This window comes from Pipistrellus hanaki, assembly GCF_964339955.1.
Source record: "Pipistrellus hanaki genome assembly, chromosome: 2".
In the NCBI taxonomy this organism is placed as follows: Eukaryota; Metazoa; Chordata; class Mammalia; order Chiroptera; family Vespertilionidae; genus Pipistrellus; species Pipistrellus hanaki.
The window spans coordinates 4,151,019-4,166,914 of record NC_140504.1 but is presented as its reverse complement, the minus strand read 5'-3'; the positions used below and the strand labels follow the sequence as shown (position 1 = coordinate 4,166,914).

The 15,896-nt window shown below is 43.7% G+C and overlaps 1 protein-coding gene across 1 annotated transcript; it reads left to right on the top strand.

Annotated features, from left to right (window-relative positions):
* The first annotated feature begins 5,276 nt into the window (after positions 1 to 5,276).
* On the top strand, positions 5,277 to 11,066 carry HMGN1 (high mobility group nucleosome binding domain 1). The gene is made up of 6 exons (XM_084873729.1): positions 5,277 to 5,491; positions 5,813 to 5,845; positions 5,933 to 5,962; positions 6,047 to 6,097; positions 9,054 to 9,182; positions 10,217 to 11,066. The coding sequence occupies exons 1-6, from the start codon at positions 5,477 to 5,479 to the stop codon at positions 10,262 to 10,264; spliced, it is 306 nt and encodes a 101-aa protein (XP_084729855.1). The 5' UTR covers positions 5,277 to 5,476; the 3' UTR covers positions 10,265 to 11,066.
* Positions 11,067 to 15,896: the final 4,830 nt, after the last annotated feature.

Sequence of the window (15,896 nt, the reverse complement as noted above, 5' to 3'; positions counted from 1 at the left end):
GGAACTGATGGAAGGGAACCAATCGATGTTTCTCTCTCTCTCTCTCTGACCATCAGGATTTGAATTCCGTTCCTCCACATCCTAGCCAATGTCAGTCTTTTACATTTTAGTCATCCTAATAGGTGTGGAATGGTATCTCATTGGACTATTTTGCTTTATTTGTGTTTCCTTCAAGACTATTGATATTGAGCAGATTTTCATGTCTCATTTGTCACTCTTATGTCTTTCTTGATGATGTATTTGTTGAAATCTGTTGCCCCCTTTTTTTTTTTTTTAAATATATTTTATTGATTTTGTACAGAGAGGAAGGGAGAGAGATAGAGAGTTAGAAACATCGATGAGAGAGAGTCATCGATCAGCTGCCTCTTGCACACCCCCCACTGGGGATATGCCCGCAACCAAGGTACATGCCCTTGACCGGAATCGAACCCGGGTCCCTTCAGTCCCCAAGCCGACGCTCTATCCATTGAGCCAAACCGGTCTCGGCTGTTGCCCCTTTTTACTTAGTTATTTTCATAGAACTGGATAGCGTTTTGAGTTCATTCTGGATACAAGCCCTTTACCTGGTATGTATTTTGCAAATATTTTCTCCCATTCTTTGGTTTGTCTTTCATTCTCTTAAAAATGTTCTTTGAGGAGTAGAAAATTTTAAACTAGTAACAGAAAGCAGATCAGTGATTGCCTAGGGGCTTGAGTGTGTGACAAAGATTGGCTGAAAATAGACAGGAGGAATTTTTTCCAGATCTTTTATATGTTCTCTAACTGGATGTGGTGATGATTGCAAAACTGTAGATTTACTAAGAATCATTGAATTTTACACTTAAAGCAAGTGAATTTATGCAATGGTCTTTTAGTACAATTTTAATTTTTTTTTAATTATTAAGGTATGAAACCCTTGGGTGTGTCAGACACTATACTAACTGCAGGGTATAAAATGATGGTGAACAAAACATCCAAAAGGCTGAAACCGGTTTGGCTCAAAGAATAGAGCATCGGTCTGCGGACTGAAAGGTCCCAGGTTCGATTCCGGTCAAGGGTATGTACATTGGTTACAGGCACATCCCCAGTAGGGAGTGTGCAAGAGGCAGCTGGTCGATGTTTCTCTCTCATCGATGTTTCTAGCTCTCTATCCCTCTCCCTTCCTCTCTGTAAAAAAATCAATAAAATATATATTTTTTTAAAAATCCAAAAGAAGGCCCAAGGCCCCACAGCATTGCTTCACAGCTGGGCCTCATCTGGGCACCTCCTAAACCCAAACAAAGAAGAGTAATCTGCAGATCTCTCCATAGCTCCTGCTGGGTGGCCTCAGGCAGAGGCTAAATTAGTACCTCCTTGGAGACCCAAGAGCCAATGTACCCAGGAGTCAGAGTAGGACCATCCAGATTATAACTCCTCAGATCCATAAGGGACACACTCAGGGGCAGACTCAGTGAGCACCAAAGCCCCCCCTGAAGCAAATCTTGTCTCATAAGGGTGTCTCCAGCATACAAGTTCTCCCATCATAGACACAGCTGATCCTCACAGCCAATTGGCCTGGAGGTCAATTCCTCCCAGTAATACTAACAACAATCAAGACTTAACTACAACAAGACTGTGCACACATCCCACAAAGGGATGCACTATGAGTGTCCACCTCAGGTAACTGGGGAGGCTGAACCACAGGGCACTATAGGACACCTAGCACACAAAGCCACTCTATCAACTCAGGGAAGCAGCCACTCTATCAACTCAGGAAAGCAGCCAAAATGCAGAGACAAAGAAACAGGTCACAAAGGAAAGAAATGGAGGAAAGCAAACTATTGGATATAGAGTTCAAAACCAAAGATAAGGTTTTTCAAGAATTTTCTAGAAAAGGCTGATAAATTTATCGAGACCCTCAAGGATATTAAAAAGAACCAACTAGAAATTAAACATACACTGACTGAAATAAAAAATAATACACAGAGATCCAGCAGCAGATTAGAAGATTGCAAAAATCAAATCAAATATGTGAAATACAAAGAAGCAAAAAACATCCAACCGTTAAAGCAAAAAGAAAAAAGAATAAAAAAATGAAGATAGTGTAAGGAGCCTCTGGGACAACTTCAAGCATACCAACATCCAAATTATGGGGGTGCCAGAAGAAGAGAGTGAGCAAGATACTGAAAACCTATTTGAAAAAATAATGACTTAAAAGTTCCCTCACGTGGTGAAAGAAATAAACTTGCAAGTCCAGGAAGTATAGAGAACTTCAAACAAAAGGAATCCAAAAAGGACCACACCAAAACACATAATAATAAAATGCCAAGAGCAAAAGACAAAGAGAGAATATTGAAAGCAGCAAGAGAAAAACAGTTACCTACAAGGGAGCACCCATATGATTGTCAGCTGATTTATCAACAGAAACTATGCAGGCCAGAAGTGAGTGGCAAGAAATATTCAAAGTGATGAATAGCAAGAACCTACAACCAAGATTACTCTACCCAGCAAAGCTATCATTCAGAATTGAAGGTCAGATGAAGATCTTCACAGACAAGAAAAAGCTAAAGGAGTTCATCACCACCAACCAGTATTATATAAAATGCTAAAAGGTATTCTTTAAGAAGAGGAAGAAAATAAAGATAAAAATTATGAACAACAAATACATATCTATCAACAAGTGAATCTAAAAATCAAGTAAATAAAAAATCTGATAAACAGAACTGGTGAATATGATAGAATCAGGGGTATAGAAAGGGAGTGGACTGACCATTGGACCATTGGAGGGGTGTAGGAGGTGAGGGAAGAGATTGGACAAAAATCATATACCTATGGATGAGGAGTGTGGGGAAGGGAGGGGAAAGGGCAGAGGGTGGGGTAGGAACTAGGTGGAGGGGAGCTATGGGGGGGAAAAGAGGAATAACTGTAATAATTTGAACAATAAAGATGTTTTTTTTTTTTTTTTAATCTGTATGCCACCAGTTTGTTACCTGTAACCTAGGCATCTTCAGTTATCCAGGGAGAAAGATCTTTATGAGCTCAGTTCAGATCTCAGCACTGTCAATGTCTGAAGACCTTGTAGTGTCTCCCACTCCTTGGAAAACAGCCCAACTATTTAGCCTGGCATCAAACACCTCCAGTAGGCTGTGGCTATACTGTTTTCTGCCTCTTCCCTTAAGTCTTCACTGCCACTCTATCTCCATCCCTGCCACTCTGAAGGTCCCTGAGGGCCATCGGGGCCTATTAAGACCGCATGCTGTGGGATGTACTGTCCCCCTGGCCAGTTTGTGTGCTTTCTCTCCCACTAAATTACCACCCCGAGTCCTTGCGATAGGTGTCCTTTCTGCAATCTCTCTACCCCAAGGCCAAGCATAGTGCCTCACATTAAGGACATATCTGTGCCAGGTCCTCTCTGGTGTCATTTTCTTTTAAACACAGATCCGAGAGAAAAGGATCAATTTTAATATTACCCTGCTGCCCCCAATTGTTCTCTCCAGAAGCAACCACTGGCAACTTTCTTGTATATTCTTCCTTAGATATGCAATGAGTGTATAATTTCATTCTCAATATACCTATATACTCAATAGATGCTATGGAAAAGCCAGACTGAGGTGGACATAAGGAGTTGCTATTTTAAATGGGAAGGTCCGGAAGGCCTCATTGAGAGGGTGTCATGTGTGCAGCCCGGAAGGAGGTTGAGGAAGAGCACTGCAGTGGTCTGAGGGAGCAACAGACGACAAGACCCTGAAGCAAGGACTGCAGGGAGTTTGTGGTTTGGAAGGTGGAACGGGTGAAAATCATCGAAGTTGCCCAGTTCAGAGAGCTGTAAGCCACTCTAAGGATTTCAGGCTTTCTTGAATGAGAAGCGAAAGCACTAGAGTTATTGATCAAGAGTTAAGTCTAATGACTTTCAAAAGTCACTTCCCTAGTAAAGCGATGCCTCCGTTTTTCTTTCCAATGGCTCGGTTTCCACCATGTGGAGATGCCACGTTTACCTGGGCCCCTCAAATAGCCAACATTTGGTCTATCTCCAAGCTTTGGGGTTCGAAGGAGCCTCATGTTTCTTCCTCTCCAAGAATTCCAGCTGACAATTTTCCGATTAAAACCTTTTTCTATAATCACCCAACTCAATTACACGTAACTATTTCTTAAAACACACACCCCAGAATAATGTACGGTCTCACTGATTCTGGGATTCCTAGCTCAGACCCCCCCCACCCCCAAGTCAGAAGCCCTAATTTCACCTTTAAAAGGTGCTTATGGCCAAAACCAGTTTGGCTCAGTGAATGGGCCATTGGTCTGTGGACGGAGGGGTCCCAGGTTCGATTCCCGTCAGGGGCATGTATACTGGTTGCGGGCACATCCCAGTGGGGGGTGTGCAGGAGGCAGCTGGTCCATATTTCTCTCTCATCCATGTTTCAAACTCTCCCTCTCTGTAAAAAAAAAAAAAAATCAATAAGATATATATATATTTTTTAAAGAACGGTGCTTATGTGAGCAGCGGTTAAAAACAGGCAGGAACTGAGTGGGTGTGCTTCCCACTTCACTTAAGCGCCGGAGGGTGACTATGGCCCAGGAACCCACAAGGCTCCTGAGTCGACCCCCGTGCACCCCCCACTCCCGAATGGACGGGTGATCACAAGGCAGCTACGCAGAAAGAGGGGACAGCGGACACCCGGGGGGGGGGGGGGGGACACCGCCGGAGTCGCGGACGTCGCAAAGACCCGCGCCTGCGCACTCGGCGCCTCGCGAGCCGCCCGCTCCCGCTTTCCTTCCCACGGCCTCCCTCCCGGCGCCTGCGCATTGAGACCAGCTTCCCGCCGGCCTGCGAAGCCGGAGACCCTGGCTATCCTTTCTTGCCGACTGAGGGGGGCGGAATGGATCCTACTTGCATCCATTCCCTCTCCCTTCTCAGTCCACGAGACTAGCTTTTAGTGTTTCACCGCCATTCACCCTGGATGGCCGGGAATGAGGCCTGGAGGCACGCAGAGCGGGCGGGAGCCCAGGTTATCCCGGAGCGCTGTGGGCGGGGCCAAGCACAGGTCACGTGGCGCGAGCCCGCCAATCGGCAGGCAGACCGCACTTTGCGGCTCGGCTTCAAACTGCCGTGAGGCGAGAACGGCCCCCGAGGCCCCGCCCCCCTCGCCTGAGTCTGGGGCCCCGCGAGACGGCGGGCGGGAGTGGGGGCGCCGGGGGCGGGGGCGGGCGCAGTGGTCGAGTGACGGCCCGCCTCACCTATTCCGGGCGCGGGCCGCCGCCGAGGGGGCCCCGCAGCCAATGGGAAGGGAAGGGGGCCGGCCCGGCCGGCGGGGAGGGGGAGCTGGCGGCCGGGGGACGCGGGGGGAGGAGAAGGCGGGCTCCCAATCCGGTTTCATCTGGTTCTCCCACTGCCCCCATCGCGGGTCCGAGCAGCCCGGGCGGCGGGAGACGCGGCAGCGGCCAGGCAGCCCAGGTTCGCCCAGCCACTAGGCGCGCCGCGGCCCTCAGGCACCCAGCACGCGCGCGGCCCGCCGCCACGATGCCCAAGAGGAAGGTGAGCGGGGCCCGCGGCCCGCACACGCCCCCTCGCCGCCCGGGCCCGCCGCGGCGCCCGTGAGGCCCAGGCCTGGCGCGGCCCCGGCGGCGTGAGCCCAGGCGGCGCCCCGGCGCCCAGGCGGCGGCGGGCGGGCGGGCGCCCCGCGGCCTCGTGCGCGGGGCCGGGGGACGCGCGGGGCCCGCAGCTCCGGGGAGTGGGGGGGGGGGATTCGAACCGGCGGCGGGAAGCCCTGACGTCAGCCGGGCATTGTTCTGCGGGCGCGGGGCGCGGGCACTTTGTCTGCGGGCTGCGCCCACCCGCGTGCGCTTCCTCCCACAGGTCAGCTCCGCGGAGGGGGCGGCCAAGGAGGAGGTAAGGGCCCCCGGGCCGGGCCTTGGGGGAGGGGCGGCTGGCGCTGCAGCCTGCATTGGTCGCTCATTTTCCTTTTCTCTCCCAAAGCCGAAGAGGAGGTCGGCCAGGTTGTCAGCCGTAAGTAGAACCAACCCCACCCCCTGTCCTTCCCGCGGGCTCGGACCCGGGGCAGGGACTCAGTGCCCTCCCTTTGCCTTGCAGAAGCCCGCGCCTGCGAAAGTGGAGGCGAAGCCCAAGAAGGCGGCGGGAAAGGTGGGTGCCCATCACCTAACGGGCCCGCGTGTCTTCGCAATGCTGCTGCTGCTGCTGGACCAGGGACCTTTTCCCTAACAAAACGCCCGTGCCGCCGCCAAGACCTTGATTTTTGCAAAGTTAAATGTCAGGCTCTTGAAATGTCGGCATTTCACCTTTTTGTCTTCTTTTTAAGCTTTACATCTTAATAACTAAAGTAAACTTTTTTTTTTCTGGTCTGAGTATAAAATATGGGCATAATGGTCGTGGCTTACGGGGTGTAATGTGCCCCATGAACGCTGCTGCAGAATTTAGGGAACTTATGACTAAACGTATTAAACATTAACTTGAGCTTGCCAAGAAACCCTTCTTTGTATTGTGTGCGTGTGCATGGTCAGTGCTCGTCCGTGGTCGCATGCTTGTGTTTCTTTTGACAATAATAGCGAGGCTGGGCCTGCGGCCAGGAGGAAAGGAATGTGTATGTTTTGGCATGTAAAGTTCACAAGCCGGGGTAGCGGGTCCTCTGTCGTGTGTGGGTAGATCAGGAGTTGTGTTCTCCGAGAGCATGCTCTTCTGAAAGTATTTCACGTGCAGTCATGTGTAGAGTTCCCAGATCCATTTTTTCCTGACGGTGTTGGTCATGACACTTGCTGCTGTGGAAGAGATTGATGACCGCATTGCTCACCTTGCAGGTCGTTGGAATGAAGTCCCTGGGGATGTGTACATGGGAAAGCTTAAGTTGGAAAGGCAGGACATATGTAAATCATCTGTGACTTTGTTTTCGGACATGGCGGCGAAATCAGCCTCCGCCAAGCGCTCCGTGTTCTTCAAGGCCAGCACATGGTGTGATTAATTTCTGTCCACTCAGAACTGGAGAGTTTAGTGTTTTTGATCTCTTCCCCCAAAAACGCCCCTTTTCTAAAAGCATTTCTTTATTTAAACATTGAACAGAGCAGAGTGTAAAAATCTTAATTTTTCTTTAAAAGCAAGTTCTGCTTTGTGCTGGCTTTTTAAAAGGTGCGAGGAAGGTATGAACATAGTATGTTAGCTTAGAATTTGTCACACCAGAAGATAACGCAGAAATTCTGTGTGAACCAAGTTTGTGTTCCCCAGAAAGTTTTCTTGGCTGAAGAAAAAAAAGGTGGATCGTGTTGCAAAATGTTGACAAGAACAGTGTACTATCATTACCCATCTTTTATTTTTTGCTTTTTAAAAAAATTATTGTTGATTTCAGAGAAGGGAAAGGGAGAGAGAGAAACATCAATGATGAGAGAGAATCATTGATCAGCTGCCTCCTGCATGCCCCCTACTGGGATCGGGCTCTATCAGCTGAGCCAAACTGGCTAGGGGTTATTCTTTGCTTTTTTTTTTTTTTTTTTTTTTTTTAATAAACCAGTTGGATTAAAGACTATGCTTACTTACCTTTTAAATTGTTCTTTCTTCCCTTATTGACTTCTGTCTATATTTTGGTCTGCTTTAAAATTATTTTAATGTAAGCAGTTCAATTTTAACTCCAGTTTGGGACATCAAATGTAATAAACATTTTATTTCCCTCCCCTCAGAGGTCAACAGGTAAGTCCTCGTCTCAGTGTCCTTAAGGAGCAAGCCTGTCAGTTCGTCTTCCCAAAGGAAAGAGGATCAGTGGCTTTTTCCTTTAGTGTATGTACTAGTGCATCTTTGGTTTTATAATTAACCCATTTAAAGCCTTAAATGAAGGTAAAGCTTTTGATGTATTGATTATCATACTATAGGTTAGACATGCTGTTTTCAAAACATATATATCCAATATGTGCTCCTGACTTGGATAATTTCCTTAGAAGGATTTTGAAAGTAGAAGCATACATTAGAGAAATGTGTTAATTTATTTTGTTTCCTCTAGCTTTCTGACTATTAATAGTTAAAAGTGGTATTATTTCAGCCCTAGCTGGTTTGGCTCAGCAGATAGAGTGTGTTAGATCCTGGTCAAGGGCACTTGCCATGTTGCTGGCTCCATCTCCAATAGGGGGCATGCAGGAGGCAGCCGCTCAATGATTCTCATTTATGTTTCTCTTCCCCTCTCCCTTCCTCTCTGAAATAAATTAAAATATGTTTTAAAAATAAAATAAAAAGTGGTATTATTTCAATCCAGTTCATGGTAGCAACCTGTGGAACAGTGTTGTCCCAAATATGTTCGTTTACCTAATTTAGTATTTATCCTAAAGATATGGAATGCCACAAGTGGTACAGATACAGTGCACTGATTTTTCCCTCTGAGTATTGATGTTTGTGAGATCACATGCCTGCCTTTGTGGCCATTTAACTCAAGTATTAGGGGTATTGATCCAACTTCTGGTGACCTAATTTAATTTTGGTGTTGCTACATTATTTATAGGAAATGTTAAAATATTTGTTAAACTTTCCATTGATGGGTAGTATCCAAAAATATTGTTCTGTAGTGCTTTAAACGTGGCTTAAATTTTAAACCTATTTTATCATACTAATTAATATGTGTGCTTTCAGATTCTTCAAAACACCTAAATGATAACGATAAACTCAAAATTGCTCCTTTTAGCTACTCATTATATGATAGTCAACCTGACCATACAACATCTCTCAGGTGAATGGGCTATACTGTGAGGGTGATTGTCTTGTCAGCTCAGTGGACATGTGACTATTTGATTATTGTACATGCTTAAGAGAAAGTTTGAGAGTTACCAGGGAAAGAGATCCCTGCACTCATTTGTTCCGCCGTGGGAAATTCAGAACATAGTGGGAGATGAGGAAGGTGTGGGGGGAAATTGTGTAGCTCAGGCCTTAGGTTTAAACATCATTAAGGCTCGCTAGGCCAGTCCTGTTACAGTTCTCCTTAGTGGACTTGGTTGTCCTGGTTACTGGGGGCGGCGGACCTTAAGGTGGCTCCTGTAAAGTGTCATGTGACTCAGGCTGACACAACAGAACGTTAACATTAGAACTATTGTGGATACTGTGTCTCTCATAGGATAAGTCTGCGGACAAAAAGGTGCAAACGAAAGGGAAAAGGGGAGCGAAGGGGAAGCAGGCTGAAGTGGCTGACCAGGAGCCTAAAGAAGATGTACCTGCGGAAAACGGAGAAACTAAAAACGAGGAGGTTGGGATGTTTGTTGTTGGTTTTTACTCTGACAATAGATAGTAAGTTATGTAGCTGATAAGATAGTCTTTATTTTTTATATTAAGTATTTCGTGGCTCAGTGGTTGGCTGACATTCCATGCACAGAGAGGTCTTGTTCGATCCCCAGTAGGGTGGTGTGCAGAAGGTACTTAATTTTAAGCTTTTCTATTTAAAGATCAAATTTTAATGGAATCATCCACTTCTAAATTGTAAGATTTACAAATTCTTAGTTCTAACCACAACATCTAATATGTGCTATAAGAAGACATTACTAATCTAGTTTTGAGGAAAATATTGAATACGTGTTATCAAACTACAGCTGATTCTTCTTACTCGTGATGGTTATGTTTTAAGAGGTTGCTGTGAATACTGAACAGTTAGGGGAAATGCAGGGTTAGAATCCTTCAGTGCTGATCCTAACACTATGATCAACTGATTAGAACCTTATTTCATGTGTTTCTGTTTAGTACATGTTGTCAGTACATGAGCATTGAACTTGGGGCCAACAGAAACAGCACTGTGATTCATGCCTACATGAAGCCTCCCCCCTCCCCCCCCCCCAAAAAAAAAGTGAAATGGGTGGCACTAAATAGAGCGTGGAAAAGATGCTTGTTTACTGTGTTAGCATGGAAACAAGGCAGCACAACCTCAGCTGGGAATGTGCATGCTGGATAACACATTATTGGTGTTATCGTGGAAGCGCCATGAGTATTAATTGGGGTTATAAATAAGTTTTCATTTATTCTAGGGTGGGGAAGAATACCAGTTGGTTGCCTTCTGTGTGTGCCCTTAACTGGGAATAGAACCTGCACCCCTTTGGTGCATGGGACAACACATCAACCAACTGATCCACACTAGCCAGGGCAAGAACTGACTATCTTTAAGACCTAAGAGTTATATGTATATATTAGTTATATATATGTAAAACTTACTATGTTAACTTCTCATCTCAAAGATCATAGCAATAACACCGAAACCAAATGTTTAATCATTATTTTTCCTTTGATTTGCAGAGTCCAACCTCAGATGAAGCAGGAGAAAAAGAAGCCAAGTCTGATTAATGTCATATACCATGTCTTATCAGTGGTCCCTGTCTCCCTTCTTGTACAATCCAGAGGAATATTTTTATCAACTATTTTGTAAATGCAAGTTTTTTAGTAGCTCTAGAAACATTTTTAAGAAGGAGGGAATTCCACCTCATCCCATTTTTTTAAGTGTAAATGCTTTTTTTTAAGAGGTGAAATCATTTGCTGGTTGTTTATTTTTTGGTACAACCAGAAAATAGTGGGATATTGAATATGGGAGACTTTGATTGTCTTGGGTGTCAGCTTAACATTCCATAGATGGGGGTAGTTTTTATATCCTATAATACAAAGCATACTAAATGGCAATTTGGAGTCAGTCATGCGTTTGCTATGTCTAGAACATTTTAAATTACTTCTATTCACACGTTTTTGGTAGAATTGTTTCCTAAAGAAAACCACTCCTTGATCTTGGCTCTCTCCCTGTCAGAATTTTGTGCATTTGTAACATCTTTGGTGTGGTAGTCCAGTTTTCCTAGTAACTTTGTCAATGTGCTGTGAAAGACTGAAAATCTGATTATGTAGTATATATGATATTAAATTGTGAATTAGTGGGACTTGGATGTAACAGCGTATCAACATTTGAAGATATTGGTACTTGATACTCTATTAAGGAAAGTTAGCCGCTAAATTTTAAGCTGGAAAGTCACTGGAATAACTGTTTAGAGAAGAATCACAATTACATGACTTTACATTTTTGGTACGTATGTTAAGAATTGTGTACAAATTGAAATGTCTGTGTACTGATCTTCAAAACAATAAAATCTCAATTATGAAAGAATTATTTGAGGCACATGGATTAAGTTTAAACAAGTTCCATATACTTCCAAAACTTCCTTAAAATTTTATTTTACTGTGAACTATTTGGATGTGAGGGCAGTCTGGGATGCGTGGGCGATCTGGCTGCGACATTTGTCAACCCATTGATCTCCAGGATTGTAAATTACTTGAACACCTCTACATTGTACTTTTTTGATAATCCTTACCCAAAGATATTTTTCCATTGATTTTTATTTTTATGAGAGAGTGACAGGGAGACAAACATCAATTGGTTGCCTCCCAGGTGCTCCCTGGCAGGAACCAGGAATCTAATCTGTAACTAGTTACCTGCCCTTTACCAAATCAAACCTGCAACCCTTTCATCTGAGGGCTGGTGCTTTATCCCCTAAGCCAGTGGTCTGCAAACTCATTAGTCAACAGCCAAACATCAACAGTACGACGATTGAAATTTCTTTTGGGAGCCAAGTTTTTTAAGCTTCTAACGCCACTTCAAAATAGACTTGCCCAGGCCATGGTATTTTGTTGAAAAGTCACACTCGGGGTGCCAAAGAGCCACATGTGGCTCGAGAGCTGCAGCTTGCCGACCACGGCCCTAAGCCAAACTGGCTAGGGCTCTGTGGTACTTTAAAGGTGTGTGTGACTGCACTGGTTCGGTATGGGAGAAATAGCCCAATGTCCTCCAGAGCAAAATGGCACAGGAAGTAAGCTTGTGAGGACTGACAGGCCAGATCCGGGCTCCAGTGTGTTTTGTATTTGCATATTTTTAAAATTTGCTTTCTTGTATATTGGACTTGGAGTTTTGCCATCAAAATAGTCTTTAGAGATGGCTGGTGTTTGGCACTAGTGCTTATTTGGCAAATGCAAAAACAGGCCCAGAGAAGGCACTTGCCAAGATGACTGCTGAAGAGGAGGGGGCCTTGGAACAAAGTTGAGAGATTCTCTACACTCGGTGTGTGACTTTGCCTGTAGACCAGTGTTTCCCAAACTTCTCTCATGATGAGAATCACCTGGTGGAGTTGTTAAAACACAGATTCCTGAATCCCAACTAAGAAGTGCTAAACTAGAATTTTTGAGAACATATAGGTAAAATTGTGTACCTAACTTAGTGCTCTGTATATAAAATCTGTCTTAGAGCACTAGTTAAGTATACAATTTTACCTATATGTTCCCAAAAATTCTAGTTTAGCACTTCTTAGTTGGGATTCAGGAATCTGTGTTTTAACAACTCCACCAGGTGATTCTCATCATGAGAGAAGTTTGGGAAACACTGCTGTAGACTGATGGGCGGGAGGCAAGAATGCTTAAAAAACGGGATTGCTAGGGGGTCACGCCTCTGCAAGGACTGCACAAATGACCATTTTGAACAGAGTTCACAGTGGAGAGGTAATGACATCTTAAAAGTGTGAGACTAGGAAAAGCAGATGCAAAAGGAGGGCTTTGGCAGCCCCTGAGGCATGGAAAAGGACTCAAGCAGGATCCCCAGTATGTAAATTAGTAAAGCACTCACACCTGAGCAATTTTTTTGGTGCCAGGATTTCTCTAGCTCTTATTTGTACCAGTTAAAGGGATACCTAAAAGCAAACTGCTGGATTTTAACTAACGCATCCAGCAGTGTTCATTTGTACTGTCCAGCTTCCTCAGCCCTAGGAATGGTGATAAATTGTACCGTCAAAAAAAGTTTCTCAATTGTTCTCATCACTAATAACATTTTTTTTAAAAATAGTACAAGGGTTTTGTTTTTTTTTCTTAGATTGATACCTAAAAGATTGTCTTCTCTACAGAAAACTGGAATAGAATTCCAGATCCTACTTGACTTCAGCATTATCCTTTTGTGATCAAATGAATCCTCAACCCTTTGCTGTCAAAAGAAATTTTTTTTTTTTTTTTTTTTACTGATCCACTTTGAGATGTAATGTGGGATCAGTTACAAAAAAATCTCTTGCTCTTTCAACTACTTTCTGTTGTTTTTTAGAGAGAGAAACACACTTGGATTTGTTGTTCTACTTAGCTATGCATTCATTGGTTGATTTTTGTGTGGGCCCTGACTAGGTATCAGACCTGCAACTTGGTGTATGGGGTCCACACTCTAACCTACCAAACTACCCAGCCAGCGCTCAACAACTAGTTCTGAACAAAGAACTGCATGATAAGAAAAAGTGGCTGACTTGACATCAATTCAGACATCCTAAAAGGACAAAAAAGATAATTAACAACAATGCAAGCAAGTCAATCTTATTTGTTAACTAGAAAAACCAGTTACCAAGCACCCTTCAGGCTTGTCCGGTGGAATTTGACCTTTCCAATGAGGATTAATTAAAGCACGGAACCAGTGCCTAGTACTCGTGGAGGCCCGAGAGAAAAGATGTGGTTGTAGAAGTCAGTGTTCAGAAGCGGGTGTAGAAGTGGGTGCAGGGGTTTGGGCAGGTGCAGGGGAGAGAGATGTGTATGTGTCTGTAATTGAAGCACAGAAGCAACTTGGGATAAATCAGTGCAGGCAAGCTAAGAATACCCTTAAGCCAAAACTGGTTTGGCTCTGGATAGAGTGCCAGCCTGCAGACTGAAGGGTCCCAGGTTCGATTCCTGTCAAGTGTGTGTACCTTGGTTGTGGACACATTCCTAGTAGGGGATGTACAGGAGGCAGCTGATGGATGTCTATCAATTGATGTTTCTAACTCTATCCCTCTACCTTCCTCTCTGTAAAAAATCAATTAAAAAAAGGTATTTAAAAAAATAATAATAATACCCTTGCCGAAACCGGTTTGGCTCAGTGGTAGAGCGTCGGCCTGCGGACTGAAAGGTCCCAGGTTCAATTCCGATCAAGGGCATGTACATTGGTTGTGGGCACATCCCTGGTAGGGGGTGTGCAAGAGGCAGCTGGTCCATGTTTCTCATCAACGTTTCTAGCTCTCTATCTCCCTTCCTCTCTGTAAAAAAATCAATAAAATAAAAAAAAGTGAAAATTCTCTTTAAAAAAATAATAATACCCTTAATTCACTTTCTAGACAACTAATGCATTTTTATCTATGTAAGTTTTCCAAATTGGTGTTATACATCCTATTTTGTAATCTCATACTTCTATGTTAGTATAATTCTATAGCATTTGTAAGTGCTGTATAGCATTCAGAGAACATGGTTTTGTCTGATTTAGAGATTTTTCCCATTGATACAAGCATGGTGGTATGAAAATATGGGTAATTTCTACTAGTCTTTACAGATACATCCCTAAAGATATATCTGCCTATCACAATCCACAGTTGTTCCCATGAGTTTGCAGCAAAAATACTTAATTGCAAGACAGTTGAAAGTGTGAAAACATTAGACTTTGAATAGGTAAGAAAAGAGTCTTAAATAGATGATGAGAAGCAGTTCAGTAACAAGTTGGTTTACATTACATTAATAATATGTAATATTTTGTTTAAAAAAAAAACAACAAAGACCTGAGCCCAGCCGAATGACTCAGTGGTTGAGCATCGGACCAGAAGGTCACAGTTCGATTCCCGGTCAGAGCACATGCCAAGGTTCTGGGCTTGATCTCCAGTGTGGGGTGTGCAGGAGGCAGCCAATCAATGATTCTCTCATCATTGATGTTTCTGTCTCCCTTTCCCTTTCTGAAATCCATAAAAATATTTTTTTTTAAACACATGAAAAATAAATATAAAGTCAAACCATTTAATTCCAAAAGATAAAGGTAGTTATTTTAGACATGATTTACTTCATATATATTTCAATATTTCTTTATTTGTAAAATGTGTTAATAATTGCTTAATAGTTCACCCTGTGATTATGCCATAATTTGGCCGTTAAAGTTAGATGTGTGGGATATATATATATATATATATATATATATTATTTATTTTTTACAGAGAGGGAGAGGAATAGAGAGCTAGAAACATTGATGAGAAAGAAACATCGATCAGCCGCCTCCTGCACAGGGGGTGCAACCAAGGCACATGTCTTTGACCTGAATCGAACCTGAGACCCTTCAGTCCGCAGACCAACGCTCTATCCACTGAGCCAAACCAGTTTCAGCTGTGTGTGGTTTTTCATTAGGAATAATTTTACCCATAGTCAAGTACAGTATATTGATCCCCATATACCAGTCACTCCCAACAGCCACAAACTGTTGTCCAGATTATTTTGAAACAAAGATTAACATTTTTAAAATTATCTATATGTGAAATTAAAAGTGAACAAAATTCGCTGAGACCGGTTTGGCTCAGTGGATAGAGCGTCGGCTTGGGGACTGAAGGGTCCTGGGTTTGATTCCGGTCAAGGGCATGTACCTTGGTTGCAGGCATATCCCCAGTGGGGGGTGTGCAAGAGGCGGCTGATAGATGACTCTCTCTCATCGATGTTTCTAATTCTCTATCTCCCTTCCTCTCTGTACAAAATCAATAAAAACATATTTAAAAGTGAACAAAATTCACATAAAGCAAATCTAAGTTTTACACATTTTGTCCGGATTGGATGCAAATTCAATTTAACTTAAGTTTTCTTATAATCCAGTGTGGCTAGTTCCATCTTCAGAATCAACATATGTCTTTCCAGAAGCTAATTCGACATGGATTAAAACCAAGGAAGTGAGCGGGTGTTTTGAAATCCTTTGAGGGCATGAGAATGTCAAGTGATGTGATTGAATGATAGGAAAGCATTGGGAGGAGGGAAGCCACAGCCCAGAGATGCCAGAGGGACTCTCAGGGTGGTACCCATGCGGGTAGAGTTAGAGATCCTTGATTCAATTCCCAGTCGGCACATGCCCAGGTTTGGGGCTCAATCGCCAGTGGGTAACACACAGGAGGCAGATGATCGATATTTCCGTCTCTCCCTCTCC